Genomic DNA, 17,510 nt, shown 5'->3' with positions numbered 1-17,510 from the left:
CTGGGTTTCATTTTTGATTCCATTTTGCAGAGGTGGCTTTGAAGTGAGAAACAAGGAAAATTCTTTCAACTATTTTGGTGGAATACAAGCTCATGCATCGACTTGTGCAGCACCAAAAGTACTTGATGCTGTGAAGAAGTTTTCTTCAAAACTCCAGTTAGAGGAAGTTCCTCGCTGCAGCTCCTGGCCATGGCAGTTTCAATACAGTCACCCAAGTGATGAGAGTATTGCACTCTATTTTTTTGCCAAAGATCATGAGAGGTATAGAGATAACATGTTCATGATCACATTTGTGAAACTTGTTGATTTACATATCTAGTTTCTCAAACAAATTTTTGTGACCTTTTTACCCTTTTTACTTATTGTGATCAACCTTTTTAATCTGATTTTCTGAGGAAAAAACTTGTCATTTCAAGGAGGAATTTTTTTTTGTCAATAGTCCTCGTGTTTGATGAGTTTCCTAGTTGATTAAAGCTAGATTTTTGTATCTTTTAGCTATGGAAAATCCTACCAACTACTCCTTGAGCATATACTCAAGAACGACTTTGCTCTGAGAGGAAACTTTGATGGTGTTGAGCTTCTAGTTTTTCCCTCAAATCAGCTTCCACAAAAATCTCAGCGTAAGTTACAGAATTTCCCATTTGATTTTTTTCTCTGTTTTATATTTTATTGGATATTTCCAACTATTCCCCATCCTTTTTTGTTTTATCAATCCTTCCAAGTTTTTTTAATTATTTGTTGTCTCTTTGTATCCAGGTTGGAATAGACTTCTCTTTTTGTGGGGTGTTTTTAGGGGAAGAAATTCAAGTTGCTCTGAATCATCTACATGTGCAGGTGACAATGCTCAGGGAAATTTTTGAGAAAATGTCCTTTAACTTTTAGCAATTTGTGTAAATAGTTTCTCATGAGTTCATCTTTATTTGTCAACAGCTGCATTTTCTGCAGCAGAAGGCATGGATTCTGAGAAGGATGGAGGTGGAGAATCATGTACCCGGGCAAGGGCTCTTAGAACTTTGGGGAACGAATTGTCACCATCTGCTTCAGATCAGGGTGAAAAACAAAATGGCAGTTGTTTAAACATCCCAAATACATCTTCTGTTAAAGACAGGAAAGTCTGCAATGCACAGAAGAGTGATGATGATTCTTCTGCCCACTTAGTATTAGTTGAAAATAATTCAACGAGATTCAGTGATCTTGATTTGCCACCCGGTTTTGAGACTCTCACAGCAAAGAAGCCTTGTAATGTAAAGGATCATATCATTTGCCAGGTACTCTTCTTTCATATCTGAAGACATATAGAGGAGATGGACACAAATGGATAGAAATGGTTTGAGCTTTGAATAGTATTAAAGTATAGCTTAAATGTTAATCTAAAGCTGAGCTCCCAATTTGAAAGTTACTTCTCACATTTTCAAGCCAGCAATATCCTTCACATGGGTGGGGTTTTTTAATGTTTCGTAACTATAGAATTATCAAGGTTGAAAGCAGTAGCTCATGGCAGAAATGGAATTTTTTGGGCTTTACTAATGTTCTATTTACCATGTGCATGTGAATTAGAATAAGGTAAAAAGATTCGTAAGGTACAGTACAAGGATTTTCCCCTCTTCCCACTCATGCAAGAAGAGCTAACATATTACACTGGGTGTTACAGTCAGAATCTCTTATATACTTTATAATGAAAAACCATTAGCAGCTTCATGAATTGGAAGATTTTCTATTAAGTTATGGAACGCAAAACTCCTGTATGACTAGTGGTACTTCAAAAGTTTGTTTAAAGTTTACAATGATTTGACTGAAGGAAGAAGAGAGTGGTCAGTCTAAGCAAAAATGAACTGAAGGGCCAATAAATTTCTCCACATAAAACTAAGTCTCTGAGAAGGAATGCCCTTTAGTGCTGGCAGCAGGGAGACAAGACACAGAAATGTGATGAGATATCTTTCTAAAGAGATCTAGCAAAGATACACTCCTAGAAGATATGTTTCAAATCTTTTTTTCTTCCACACAGCAAATGTTCATCAGTGAGATCTGATCTAGCTAGCCCGTGTTTGCTTGGCAAGGCATGCAAAACAGTTGGCCAACTTTGACTCTAAGCTTAAAAGCAGAAGGATCTCTCTAAATAGAGTCAATCCTTATAAACCATTTGTGTTCTTAATCGTTTAATTCAACCTATAGTTTGCCTTATCTGTAAGTGCTCTTTGTTTGATCATCGACCCATACATAATGTGTGTATCATACTTATAGATGTCCTTGCCATTTAACATGAGTCTTTCCTTCTACCATGAGTCTAGATAATTTAAGGCCACTTTGAATTTGTCACTGTTGATTTGGGGTAGGCATCAGATGTGCTCTAAGCCTCAAATTTTGCGGGGAGGCTTGGGCACAAGTATTCCAAAGAACCTAGAAACTAAGTAACCGGATCCATCAGGCCTGGGTGCTGGATCCGCTGATCCCCGGATCAGATACGGATTTGGATCCGGATCTGTTGGGATCTGCCCAAGATTCGTATGGATGACAGGTCAACAACACCGTGTTACCTGCGTCAACTCGTTGACTGTAGGATAGACAAGACAATGGATTTTTTTGGGTTTCACGCTGGTAAATGGATTACTCGGCCAGCGAAGGCTTTTTCAACGGTTAGGGTTAATGTAAAATTGAAAATCGAATTCCCATCATCTCGCTGTTGCAGGCAGATGGATCAGCGTTTTGGGCTTTACCTTCCCGCCAATATCTGCATTTCGGCATTTCCTCGTGATGAGTCGTGTCCTCACATAAGTATATTTCCTTCCAGTCAACATGTCCTCAGATAAACTTTACGACATGTCCTCACATAAACTTTACGGGAGAGTTCGATGATTTAACTCTTGTGGTTTTGTTTTGTAGAGTTAAAAAATGAGGCTTCAGCATAGATTTTTAAATATATAAAAATTAATGTTGATAAACCATGACCATTTGGCATGGTTATAAGTGAACTTTATACACCATTCAAAAGGTAAAAGGTAAAGTTTATATCGAGAAATATTAAAGTAACCTATTAAACACGTAACGTGTTAAACTAACATGGTATTTTAAATATATAAAAAGTAATGTTTATAAACCATGGCCATTTGGCATAGTTATATTAAATGTGAACTTTATCAACCATTCAAAACTTAAAAAGTAAAGTTTATTAAAGTGACATGGTTTATAAAGTAACTTACTAATAAGAAATTATTAATTTAAACTTGTCTAAATAATTACGGTTAAATAATTATAAATGATACATTAATTATAAGACTATTAATTTAAAATATTAATTATATATATAATAATTATATTCATAATAATTAATATTAAATATACATTAATAATATCATATTTCATATATATATATAATAATAAATTATATTATTTTTATATAAAGAGTTTGTTTTTAAAATTATAAAACTATATTTATATTGTTTGTACTTGTGGTTTCCCTGCCATATCCGGATCCTAGTTTTTCAAAAAATTGGTGGATCCGGATTCAGATCCAGATCCGGATCCATATCCGTATCCGGATCCGATTCCTAGTAACTCAGCCTAGAAAGCATTTTGGGAAATTCCACCCATAAGTGATTTTATTAAATTAATTAATATTTTTAATGGGGTTCCTAAGTCTAAACTTAGGAAAATTAAAATATTAATGGGTATTAATCTAAAAAGGAGTGAAACTTCTAGAAAAAGCCATGGATCAAGTCAAAACGATATGAGCTTTTGATTATGTTTTAATCTAGGTCGTTGGTTGTCCAACAGGAAGATATAAGAAGGGACTTGAGGGTCATTTGGAAAACACACTAAGCAGATACTCAGTTGTCCAAGAGAAATCGATTTTCTCACTGGTCGAAGTTTGGAAAGAGAAAATCGATTCAAAGGGAGAGTTGCAGGTGGAGGAAAGACAAAGAGGGTTCAACATCAGTGAGGGAGACAGGGATGAAGACACAGAGTAGCAAGAGGAACAACGCTGGGCAGATTGATGCTGGGAGAGGCAGCGCTGGCTTGAGTGATGCAGCCATTGCGCAGGCCAGTCCAGAGGCCAGAAAAATTGACGCTGGGCAAGACAGGGAGATGCAGAGGGTCAAGGAACCTCTCTCGGGTTAGACACTTGTTCAGGAACGTCTGTAAATACTTCTCAGTGCTATACTACTGGGTGAAATTTTGTACATGTTGATTTTTTTTGAAGAATAATAGAACCCTCATCTGCTGCACTGATTTTCCCGCATTGGGTTTTTCCGGGGACAATTGTCCAAAAATAACTATTTTATGATGTTTGTATATGTGCCGACATTTTTCTTACATTTAATTTCTGCAATGTTTTAATTGTGAAGGCTGCAGTACAATATGTTTCGATATTTGTAGTAAGAAAACAGTAGATAACTTATCTCTGAAGTAATAAGTAGAAGAAGTCATATTAATCACTGCAGTAGGATTTCCATTTTAGAAATTTTCAGTCACTTGGGTCAATATTGAAATGATGTCCATAATAATACTAAGATATATCTTCTGATTGTTGTGGTTCCGAACAAGATCTTTCCATGAGAACTGATTGATCTAATTTCTCACTATCCCAAAGATTTTGTGTGGATACCTTTTCTAGCAAGGGATTTCACATCAGAATTGAAGAGGTTGCCGTAATGAGTCTGCAGGTGATCTGAATCACCATATGTTTCTAGAAGCCAAATTTCTGACATGTCTCATCCTTTAAAGTTCCAAGAGAGGTGTTGAGAGGCCAATTTCGATGTAGATGAGTGAGCCAAGCTTGACCCTTATCCTAAATGGACAAGGAGTCCTCTAAATAGAGTCAATCCTTTCAAAATTCAACCATTTGTCTTCTTGATGGTTTAGTTTCTATCTGCAGTTTTCCTTATTTGTAATTGATGATCTTTGTTTGATCAACCCATACATAGCACGGGTATGATACTTATATATGTGCTTTCCATTTGGTTAGAGCCTTTCCTTCTAGCACAGTTCTGGATAATTTAAGGCCACCTTGAACTTGTCACTTGGGTAAATTACCTAGATGATTTCCATGATGATATTTCTTTATTTCTTGTGAAGATTGTGGTTCAGAGCAAGATCCTTTAAGAAAACTCATCTACTTTCTCACTATCCCAAAGATTTGATCATGTGAGGATACCTTTTCTAATGAGGGATTTCAGATCAGACGTGAAGAGGTGGCCCCAGTGAGCCTGCAGATGATCTGAAACACCATATGTTTCTAGAAGCCAAATTTCTGGCATGCCTTTTCTGTTTAAAGTTCCAAGAGGTGTTGAGAGACCACTTGCCATGTCAGACAGTGAGCCAACCTTGACTCTAAGCTTAAAAGCACAAAGAGCCCTCTAAATAGAGTCAATGCTTTTTAAGCCATTTGTCTTCTTGGTGGTTTAATTTCCATATATATTTTTCCTTGTGCAAATGATGCTCTTTGTTTGATTGACCCATAGATAGCATGGGTGTCATTCTTATATATGGGCTTGGCAGAGACTTTCCTTCTAGCACAGTTCTGGAAAATTTAAGGTTTCTTTGAAGTTTGAACTTGTCACTTGGGTCAATGACCAAAATGATGTCCATAATAATACTTCTACATTTCTTGTAAAGGTTGTAGTTCCCAGCAAGATCTCTCCAAGAAAAGCAATCTACTTTCTCACTATCCCAAAGATTTGACCTGTGAGGACACCTTTTCTAGCAAGTGATTACATGTTAGGCTTTTACATGTTAGGCTTGAAGAGGTGGCCCCACTGACCCTGCAGGTGATTTGAAATTGAAACATTTCTAAAAGTCAAATTTCTGCCACGTCTCATCCTTTGAAAGTTCGAAGAGAGGTGTTGAGAGATTACTTGTTGCGTGTTCCATATTCTCTCAAGGATAGGAGATCCTTCAATTATGAAGTTCAAGGCATTGCACACAATGTCAATCAGAGTGAAAAATCTGAAAAATTGTCATGATTCATACCAAAAATTTGAGAACTTGCCATGATTTAATGCCTTAGGAGGATTTTTCGACAAACATCACTTTGTCTGCATCTAACAATCCACGTAGCTGTCAAAATTAGTTTCATTGTGCAAATCAGTGAGATTTTTGTAAGCCCTGAACATCCTTTGTCTTTCTCGAAGGTGTAAAACTCCCAAAAAAGCATAAGGGAAGCCCCCTCTTCCCACCTGGTTTACCCTAATGATAATTACAGAGAATCCACTCCAGCTTATCATAACTGGACACATTGGGATACCAACAACAAAATAGTCTGCATGGCTTGTTGCAAGAATTCAAGAGATACTGCAATCCTTCCAATCAGTGTAATTTCCTTATTAGGCCATCTTGGTCTTGTTCCTCACTTTAGGCAACGCCTGATCTTATGTATCTTCAAGAGAGACATTTAGATCAATAGGGATCCCAAAATATCTAGCTATGGTCCCTTCTAGGATTCTTTTTTAGGAAGCATCCTGCAAGGATAAACCAACATGAAGATATTTTGAAAATACTTATGAAATTTTTATCAAATAACTAGATCATCCTCTATTAGAGTGGTGCCACTAGGATTTGAAAGTGCATGAATCTGCTTGGATTTATGCTTGCACTTTAAGTGCTGAAAGAAAAACCTAGAAGGTGCATCCCATCAGCCATCCATTGCACCGTGCACGTGACCCCTAATCTTGGTCCCTTTGGCTTTATAATCTTCAAAGACCCACACTATTTCACTCATATCCCGTTGAATTTGTGCATTAAAGGGATCCACTTCAACCATTTGTTGTGCAAGTTGAAGTTGATTTCATAGTTGGTCTTGCTTACCTCTCCCATTTCTATTGACCATCTTGCCCCATCCCCAAAGGAACTTGGTGGTGTGAAGAATAGCCGCCTCACACCAAAGAACCAATCCACTATACCTTATAAGGGAGGCACTAAATCACACACCTTGCAATTGTGCTTTTGATAGTGTGCAGACTCAAGAAGTGAGATATTTAGTTTGAAGATAGAAGGGACCTTATGTTGACTATAAGCACCAATTACCATATAGGTGGATACAGGAAAATGACTAGAACTAGTAATGGACAAATTCACATGAACAAAGTGTCACCCAATACAAAAGAATGTAGTTGCATAGGAATTGGATAAAACTAGTCAAGTCTAGCTTGAATGTAGTACCAACTAAGCTGTCTATTGGACCATGTATACCAACATGCCTATGCAAAAGTTCATTTGGCCTCACAACCTCTAGCGCGCCTAGTAGTCATTTGTTGACCATGTATACCAACATGCCCATGCAAAGTTCATTTGGCCTCACAACCTCTGGCATGCCTAGTAGTCATTTGTTGACCATGTATACCAACATGCCTATGCAAAGTTCATTTGGCCTCACAACCTCTAGCTTGCCTAGTAGTCATTTTTTATCATTCTAGGCTTGTTTCTTATTAAATTGAAGTATTAGTTTCCTTCCCTCCAACATTTTCCATGTTCTTCTCAACCATGTTGAAATTTTCCCAGATGATCCACTCAATAGCAAGCAGCACATGGGTCATCCAATGCCAGAGCTGCGTACAACTGATAGTATCATTGGGAGCATGCACTAAACGAAATCCCTATGCCTTGCCAGCGAGCAGGATGGTCATCCAACAACAGTGGGCCATGGGGTCTTCCCCTTCATCAATAATATGAAGAGCTAAACTAGAAGCTATAGCACAAATAGCCCCCCATTTTGTTAGAAAAAGTGTGCCAAGCACAAGTGTTTCCTAAGGCTTGGTGTCTAGGCTAGGAAAAAGTGTCCAACATGACCCCTTGACATAACTTTATGAGATATAAAGTCATAAAGTGACTTTTTGGGATATTAAATGAAAATGTGACTTAGGGGATAAAGTGACTTAAGTGGGTCAATGTGAGATTAAACCCCCACCCGTTATCTCAATGGCTAAGATCTAATCTCAACCATTGCATCATAGGGTTAGGTCAATTTTCATTATGAGAGAACAAAAAGGAAACTCAAGGGAGGAAAAGGCACCATTTGCATGCATTCTTCATGAGCTTTGGAGAAGAGAAGGGGGATGAGAGAGCAAGTACAGCAGGAGAAGACAATACAGCAACAAAGTACAGGAAGGAGAGGAAACAAATTTTGAGGCAAGTAACATCATGAAATTTGAGTGTCTGCCTGTGTCAATGTGTTTTTCGAGGTGGTTTGACAGGCATTTATTGCTGGCTGTCAGAGCTGCTACAGCAGTGTGATAATTGAGGGGACTAGGCAAAATTTTCAAGGGAGTGACTGCGTTAATTGCAGTCTGATCAGCGTGAAAATCAAGAAGCTGGGCATGATTTTCGAGGGACAGCAGCACAGATTTATAGGGCTGCCAGAGAAGTACAGTAGCACGAATTTCAAGAGAGCTGGGCATGAAGTTTGAGGGGATTTCAGGAACAAAATCAAGGAGCAGCTACAGCACTAATTTCTAGGAATTCTGGGCACGAATTCTAAAAGATAAGCCTGCATTTAATGCTGTAATAATTGCTGTAAATTTCTCGGAAAGAAATAAGAATTCCTTTCTCTCTCACAGGTTTTCCCTTGAGGGTTTTTCTAGGGACTATTGACCAAAAATCTCGTGTAAAATTTTTGTGGGTTGCTTGTGGTTTATAACTTTATCTCAGCAGAAGGCAAAAATTAGATTAGATTCATCATTCATGTGTTTCATTTTATGAAGTATTCAAATTTCATGTTTATGACAGCAGCAAATGAACATGTGGGTTGGGCATTAAACATGATGTGACTTCACTAAACTTGAAACCGGGTTGGGTCTAAGTCAAAATTTCTACACATTTACCTTCCTCATGGGAGGTAATGATGTACACCAATTCCAGTTATTCATGAGCAAGGGAAACTTGAAACCAAGGACCTATTGAAGGAATAGTACATTGGAATTCAAACTAGCCATGAAATCTTAAACATCTGCACGTCAATGATCCCTACATGCCCCCATAAACTGAGTTACCAAGTTACGGATGCGGATTCAGATCCAGATATGGATCCACCCTATTTTTGAAAAGTCAAGATTTGGATATGCCGGGAAACATCAGGTACAAATAAATATATAAATATGTCTATATTAAATAAAAAAATAGAGTTAAGAATCAAAATCATTAAAGATCACAAGAGCATAACTATAAGTTATAACCGAAAAGGAAAAATTTCACCCATATTACTATTAGTCAGCCATGTACCATCACTGACAATTTGATAAAGTTAAAATCGTTATTGATAATTGATAATCTGCATAATCTTTTCTAGACGTCCATTAAAATTTCTTTCCTTTCTACTTGTAAACTGTTTTCGACTGGATTAAAGATGTCTTTCACTCTTACCATTTGAAAAATTTAACTATGGGAGGTCCATATACTCTATATATTATGTGAAGGACAAAGTGAGGAGTTTTAAATGATAAACTTCTTTTTGGTTACCTGTAGAGTTATTCCGATGTGATTGAAATGAAGCACATAAATTTAGACCAACCTATTTTACTGTAAGTGCCAGTATAATTAGTATAACCGTTAACGTAAGTGTTGTCAGGTACTTTGGTTTGGTTTAATCTTGTCCATTGTCTGACAGAGGTGAGATGCAGCACATTGGCAAATGATAAATATCTATAAGTGCATTTGGCGCTGCTATAAAAATTTAGGAGTTTCTCTGATTGCTTTGATGACAAAATATTAGTTGTCTTATTTACTTTAGTTTTCAATAATTGGACATATATTTGATTTTGTAACTGTGTATTTGAAGCTTTTGATGGGTATCCTTACCAATAAAAATAATTGTGCAGAGTAAGAGCACCCAAGAAGATGGAAGTGGAAAGATAGTCGATTCAGGAACAAATGAAGAGGTTTCAAGTTCACATAAAACTTGTAACACAGAGAAGATCAACTTTAACTCAGGATACACTCCCGGTCCATCAGATATCTCTTTGAGTTCCACAGAAAAGTTAACTTATTCATGTGTTACTTCCAGGATTGCTGTCAGTGATTCACCAGGTCAACGGTCAGAGATTGGTATGGGAAAAAGAAGAGTACGAGATTCTGAAAATGTTAGTGAAATGGAGAGAACAAAGGAGATGGAATTTGATAGGTTGAGACCTAACGATGGTGATATGGATCAAGAAAGCAGATTGCATGAAAAAGACAGTGAGAATAACTGGGCTATTGTAGTTGAAGGAGAGAAAGAAATGAGTCTTTCATCAAGTAAACAGGAAGACTACATCAACCATAAATCAAAGCGTTGTAGGGATGGCAGGCCTGAAAGGTATCATTCTCATATTTCACACACTTGTTCACCACCTGGAGATGGAGTACAATCGCACTCTCCAAAATTGCAGATACATAGTTATGAGCAGCAAAATATTCAAATGGAGTGTCCTGATTTGGACCTCATTAATCATCTACAATCCTCATCAGGGAAGAAAGTTCATGAGAAAATTCATGAATTTGTTGGTTCTCCAATAGAAAAGTCATCAAACGATATTGCTGTAGGTCAAAAAGAAGAGCAGAGGAAATTGAAGAAGAGTGAAGGTGAGATACAAGGCAGACAAAGTATAGAAGAACGAGGTGAAAGTGGCAGTATATCTGCAGAGCCAAAAATGGCAGATGTTCGTACTTACCAAATTGCTGATTTGAATAGGGTTCCTGATTATGAATCTGCATTGGACTTCAGTGGAACCCATGTTCAACATCATATTCAACAAGTATATCCAGATTACCAACCATCTGTTGCTGATGATTCCAAAGTGACAGAGATGATGTCCTTTTCAGGTCCCAAGGATATCAGGGTAAACTACAGATCAAAACCTTCTGAGTGGACAACTGGATGTGGTTCTAAACAGAACTCTTCTGGGCCCTCTTCAAGTGGTCAATTTGTTGCCATCGCTGAAGAAAATATTCAGGAGAAACTAGATCTGAATATACCTATTCTTGAGCTGTCTTTAGGAGGAAAGAAGAGTTCCTCTAATCCAGTAATCTTAACTTCGTCCACAAGCTTGCTACCAAATAGTCCTATAAAAAGCAGCTTAATAGAAGGAAATGAATGCGGTTCATCTCTTTCGCTGTCACTTCCGTTTCCTTTGTCCCAGAAAGATCAAACCGCCAAGACTCTAAAAGGAGATCAGCCAAACCCAGCCAACTGTAGTGTAAATACATCAATTTGTCTTTTTGGACGTCGTGTAGATTGTTGATTAGAAAATTCAGTTGAGATAATGATCTTGTGATTTCTTAGTAATCCTTGTCGATTTTGTTCAATGTGCTTGAAGACATGCAATATCTGAGGTGCATGTGAGATGCATTATATGCTACCCAATTTGTTCATAAAACGGCTAAAAAATCTTACCTTGTCCTTTACCCATGTGGACAGAGGTTTACAGTGGAACTTCATTTGGAGAGTTTATTCAGTGCCCATCTCTTTCTTCCAAACCCTTTGTTGCTGATTCTCTTTGTTGTTATAAAACAGTGAACTTGTATATATGAATTTATTTAAAACTAGAGGAAAGAATACAAATCTTATCATATCGACTGCATCGTCCAGTAATAAATGGATTTTCTGCTTGAATATTGAATGGCAAGCTTTTGCGTTTCAAAGCATTTTTAAGCTCACATAAAAATGTGTTGCACTGACCAAAGTATTGCAGATTAAATTGTGTTGTGAAGAGGTGAATTGGCTTTGTAGATTTTTGTTCTCAAGATGGTGATTGATTTTCTGAATTTTATTGCCCTGTTTGGTTCAATTCCTTCCAATAAAATCTTTCTATAAGTAGTATAACAAAATCTTGTCCAATTTTGAAAGAAAATCCTGGTTATGTATATCATTTAGCATTCACTGGCTCGGACATATTTCTGCCAAAATTATTATTTGTCAAGTCTTAAAGGGATGACGAACTGAATATGGCAATTTGAAAGTAAACATGGGCAGCTTCTTAGTAAAGAGGACAACACTTTTAAAATTGCAAACAGAATGAGAAACAAAATCACAAAACAAGCTGCTAAAGGGAGACTTATTACATTCATTACAGAGGAACTTTTAGCTTTAAAAAATACATGGTTTACATGCGTAGATTTTTTTTCGGAAATAGGATTTATTATTTCGTAAAATGATGGCAGTAAAAAATTGTTGTACTCTGGGTCCATATCGTGATCTAAAGGTAATATTATCAGAGATAATATAGACACATCCAAAGGAAATATTATCAGATCTCATGGAATATGTACTTTTTTTTGTTTTATAGTACAAATCTCTGCATTTTTTTCTTACTGAAAAAAAAAAACACATCCAAGAGGACTAAATTAACTTAATTTTGTAAGTGCGGATGTCCTGTGAATTCTTTTATTTGATAGTGAATATTTCACATTGCAGTGAACTGAAAATGATACCATTTTCGAATGAAAAATAAATTAATTTATCTAGTTAGTCCCTGAAAAAAAAAAGAGAGACTACAGAGAATGCTCATGGATTCATGATGTGGCAATCTTAGTTATTAAGCGGGTTTATAGTTGGAGAGATTTTTTCTTTTTTGGTTCGCAAATGTGAAATCTCGATCTGGGAGTTGGACAGATTAAAGCCTCCATCCCTATATCCCCAGATTAGTTGGAGGCAATAATTGAAACTGCATTGAGTTCCGATTAACATCAATTGTGCGTTTAGATTGGTTACTTTATTTTCTGTTGGACTTATGTTACTTTGCTACTTATATATGATTAACATCAACTGTGCGTTTGGATTGGTTACTTTATTTTCTGTTGGACTTATGCTACTTTGCTATCTATATAGCTGTTGAAATTCCACTAGTCGTGTGATATTGGATCTATTGTTCTGTGAAGTGGTTGAAATAGATAAATAAATATAACCTTTAAAGGAACATTGGAATGATATTGTTTGAAAAACCTAACAAGTTTTATTGAAAAAAATGTAGTTTCTGAAGATGTTAGAAGTCAATAACAAAATTGTTCCATGTGAAATTTGTGAATGCATTATGGTTTATTAAAAAAGAAAAATAAGAAACAAGGAACGAAAAATCTAGAATTTGAGGTGTGAAGTCCACTTTAAAAAAGAAAAATAGGAAATAAGAAACCAAAAACCTAGAATTTGAGGTGTGAAGGTTTGAATAAAATAAGGAAATGATCTCTAATCATTTAGTTGTATCTAAAGGATTGTATATTGCCTTCAATTTTTTTAGGCACCTTTTTGAACTTGTAATAAAAAGAAAAACTAGTTATGTGACATTAAATGATAACCTTATCCCACTATTTGATTTTCTTAAGCATAATTTTAAACTTATAATATAAAAAGGAAGCAAATGTTTCACATTAAATGACAACCTTATCCTAGCCTCAAATGTCATGAATTTCATTTATTTTTACTAGAAGAATATTATTTTCCCATCCATTTAAGATAGCAAGGGTATGCCTAAATGTTTTGTCCTGAATCGAATCTATTAAACCATGAAAACATGGATTGTTGATGCAAAAGAAATAGTGCTTGATATATGCAAATAATTTATCTCACCTTTCACATACATCCAATTGTTTTTGAAGGATGGCAATTTGCATCACCTCTTTCATCCTTATGGATTGACATTCAAGAAGTAAATATTTTACTTTACTTTCCAAATGCAAGGCTAAAGCAACACCATATTTTTACAATGAGCATCCATGTTGTTTGTATTTGGATCATTCCATTTCATGTCTAGTACTAGCAAAACCAAGACATGCCTAGATTTCATCTATCTCACCTTGAGGTTGTATTGAAATCATATTTCATGGATTCACTTTTTCTATGTGATATTTATATAAGATAATATAATAATTAATTAAAAAAAGTTGCTATTATAAACTAACTAAATACACAAAAAAAATTGATTATAGATATAGCCATACTAAAAAGGGAGGGAAGCTCTATTAGCAGTTGACAAGGCAATGACCAAATGAAAAAGGGAAGGAAGTTATATTAGCATTGACAAGACAATGACCATAGCCACAAAGATCAAAGACTAACATTTTCCTACTAGAATCCCAAGAAAGACCATAATTTATATTAGAGAATCTTGATAATTAGTTTTGTCAAATTTCTTATTGATCTTCAACTTTGTTTTTGTTGGATTCACAATTACACTAAGAAGGTAGTGGTGATTTAGTATAATACATTTTTCACTTATTTAAAGATTCAAACATCATAAAACATTAATTTCACAGATTCAAACATCATAAAACATTAATTTCACAAGCAGAACATGAAACGCAAGATATATGGGGAAACCCTTTAAGGAGAAAACTACAAATCTTCTTTAAATGATAGTTCTTTGTAGGCACCAACCTATAGGAGGCACCAATCCCTTTTGTTTCTCTGTTCTGTAAACTTCTTTGTACTTCAATGATCAACTTCGTAATCACTTTGTATTGCTTTGTCACATGAAGCGGGTGCTTCTTTCAAACCATGTATTTAAAATTGCAACTTACCCATGTTACCAATTTGCAAACCTTTATACAACTAGATGCTTCCTTCATCCCACCTTTCAAGACTTGGCATTTACAAGGCCAAGTACTCTATGCCACATGTACTAATACTATAACCCTATTGCTACCAAATATGCCTCTCAATTGTGCTTTTGCACCTATAGTGCATGTGCAACACCTTTATGATGCTTTGTTATGTGGGCACTCCCTTCAATCCGCACTTGAATGTATTAGCACCACATACGATGTTAGGTCCCTATAATATTAGTCATTCCCCCATTACTATTGTCATTATATCCCTTATTGTTATTGTTGTGCCCCTATTGTCCCCATATTGTCATTATTGTGCCCCATAGAAGCCCACTATTGTTACTTTTGTGCTCTTATATTATTATTGTTAGGTCGGCTTTGGTTATATTGGGACTCTTAGACTCCTATATATAGAAAGGAGGTTTTGTCATTTGTATCATCCAAGAATTGTTCATTTGTGCAATGTAAAGGAGGATGCCCCTCGAAGATGCTGATTTCTAAGTCGTTGATCTATATTTTCTATTTTTTTGTGAGCTGGTTTCATAACATTTGGTATCAGAGCTTGGATTCTAGGGTTTCGCTGCTCCAAACAGGTCATCGTGGCATTTTCGCTATAAATTTTTTTTCTGCGATGTTTCAGAAGCGAGAAAAAAAAAACCCATTTGAGCAGAAATCTCTCTGAACCTCGAGTTTGAATTTCAGATTTTGTCTCGCTATATTTTTGGAGATATGATCCAAGGAAGTTATGGTTTTTACAGGATCCCGAATTATATCTCAAACAAATGACCTGAGGAAAATCATTATAATTTTTTTTTGAGCATCAGATTGAAATTTTGTAAGAAGTTACAGAAAGAGAACAAACTGTAGTTCTCTGTGTATCAGTTTCAGATCTTAAGGTCAAAACAATGACACGTGGCACTTCGTACAAGCTCGCTCTACTGAACCAGTCTATAATCAAGGCATCCTGGGAGATTTAGCATAACTCTTCATTGGAGAATTCAATCTTGATAAGACTTGTGGGGTTAGAAAGAATACTCAAAGGGTTACCGTAGGAAACAATTTTAGACCTTGGGGATCCAAAATTACAAAGATACAACAGATTCAATATCGAGTTCCTATAAATTGAAAAAAAATGTAGTTTTTAATTTTTTTTGCATAAGTTTGGTTTGAAAAATTAGTTTGAAGGAATTCAAAGGGCATAGTGAAGCAATATTATCAGTGATTGATACCTCGAAGAAAGAAAATGGAAACAACTAGTAAGCAACCTAAAAGCTCTAGCATGACTCATGAAGAAGAGGGAGAAATGCAACATGATATATCAAAATTACGAGACCAAGTGCAACAAATTTCACTCGCACAAAAAGTAACAGAAGCTAAGATGGATGGTTTAAAGAAAGACGTAGAAGCTAAGATGTATGGCGTGGAAGCTAAGATAGATGGTTTAAAGAAAGACGTAGAATCTAATATGGATGGTTTAAAGAAAGACGTAGAAGCTAAGATGGCGTGGAAGCTAAGATGGATGATTTAAAGAAAAGGGTGGAAGCTAAGATGGAAGATTTGAAGACATATTTGATAAAGTTTCTACAAGAAATGCTTACTAATGGCGAAAGGGTAGTAAATGAAACTCATGATGAGAACAAAATAAATATTAATCACGATTTCATAGACTCTAATGTTGGATCGAAGAACCACCATGTTCCAAAGATCAATATGAGGAAGTTTGATGGCAAGGATCTTGTATCATGGATACTACAGATGGAGCAATTTTTTGATCTCCATAATGTGCAAAACACACAAAAGGTACACATTGCAACTTTATATTTGGAACCAAATCAATTTGTATGGTATCGATGACTTTTCTCTCATAAACAAATTTTCACTTGGGCTATTTTTATGGATGAAATGATAGCACGTTATGAGGATACAAAAAAAACACATTTTTTAGCCAATTGATAAATCTCAAACAAAAGGGTTCAATGATGGAGCACATTGATGGCTTTAAGAAATTGAATACAAGGGTAAAAGATATTCCAGAGGAGCATAGGATTGATGTGTTCATAGGGACTTTAAAATATAACATCCAACATGAGGTTTGCCTTTGGGAACTTGATTCATTAGAAAAAGCATTCAGGTTGGCAAGAAAAATGGAAAGCGAAATTATGGCAACAAGGAAGCTTGCCACTCACAATTGTTGGCATTATGATACAAGTGTTGTTCTTGATGGAAACTCACTCATAGGTCAATTCAGTTTTGATAAATGGCAACTCACTCAGATGACAGTTCATAGTGCAACAGGTTAACTTATAGATCAGACTCCAGAGATTGAAGAAAGAGAGTGGTTTAAGAAGTATACGTTGGTTCAATTTGTCCAATTAGCGTATACACGCGGGTTAACAAAACAAAAGGAGCGTATATGTATACACACACTATCACAGAGAAAAAAGAGCGTACATGTTGGAAAACCAAGGTTTTGGTCCAAGGTATTTGGTGTGAGGTATTGACCCTAGGTATTTGGTCCAAGGTATTGGTCCTAAGTGGTTTTGGTCCAAGGTATTGAGAAAAGCATAAAACCATATAAGGAGGAGAAGATCATTAGGCCAAAGTGAGCACGCAATGAATATCTTATGAAGAGTGAGATAAAAAACAAATATGCATGTTATGGGTTTCTAGTGCTTTGCTTGATCTGAACTAAGGATGAACCTTAGCGGTTGATGAGGGATGAGATCTAATGATGGATGAGGATCTGAAATGAATTATCATTATGTGGTTTGATCATGGATAGTCTAGATATGAATACTGATGCATGTTTTATTATGTAAATGTTACGATCTGGGTATGACTGAAGTCTGGAATAGCTGTGAAGTTTTTAAGTTAGTATTTGCAGATCTGTACGCTGGTTCACTTTGATAAAAGCATGTATACACGTTGGTTCGTCACATCCAAGTAGCATATACATTATGAAATATGATGTTTGAAGTTGCAGTTGGTTCTGGTTGTTGATGCAG

The 17,510-nt window shown here is 35.9% G+C and overlaps 1 protein-coding gene across 2 annotated transcripts in view; it reads left to right on the top strand.

Annotated features, from left to right (window-relative positions):
- Window positions 1-11,491, top strand: part of LOC149234955 (uncharacterized) — a 109,627-nt gene extending 98,136 nt beyond the window's left edge. For both annotated transcript variants that reach the window (XM_089372020.1, XM_089372019.1), the window contains exons 7-11: window positions 31-261; window positions 496-620; window positions 757-834; window positions 931-1,268; window positions 9,807-11,491. In XM_089372020.1, coding sequence (XP_089228146.1) covers window positions 31-261; window positions 496-620; window positions 757-834; window positions 931-1,268; window positions 9,807-11,207 — 2,173 coding nt within the window. In that variant the 3' untranslated portion in view covers window positions 11,208-11,491. The remainder of the gene's footprint in view (window positions 1-30; window positions 262-495; window positions 621-756; window positions 835-930; window positions 1,269-9,806) is intronic.
- Window positions 11,492-17,510: the final 6,019 nt, after the last annotated feature.

The sequence above is a fragment of the Pinus tabuliformis genome, chromosome 8, assembly GCF_031772625.1.
Source record: "Pinus tabuliformis cultivar Carrire ecotype Pingquan chromosome 8, CPIR1, whole genome shotgun sequence".
In the NCBI taxonomy this organism is placed as follows: domain Eukaryota; kingdom Viridiplantae; phylum Streptophyta; class Pinopsida; order Pinales; family Pinaceae; genus Pinus; species Pinus tabuliformis.
This window is presented reverse-complemented; position numbering and strand designations above follow the sequence as displayed.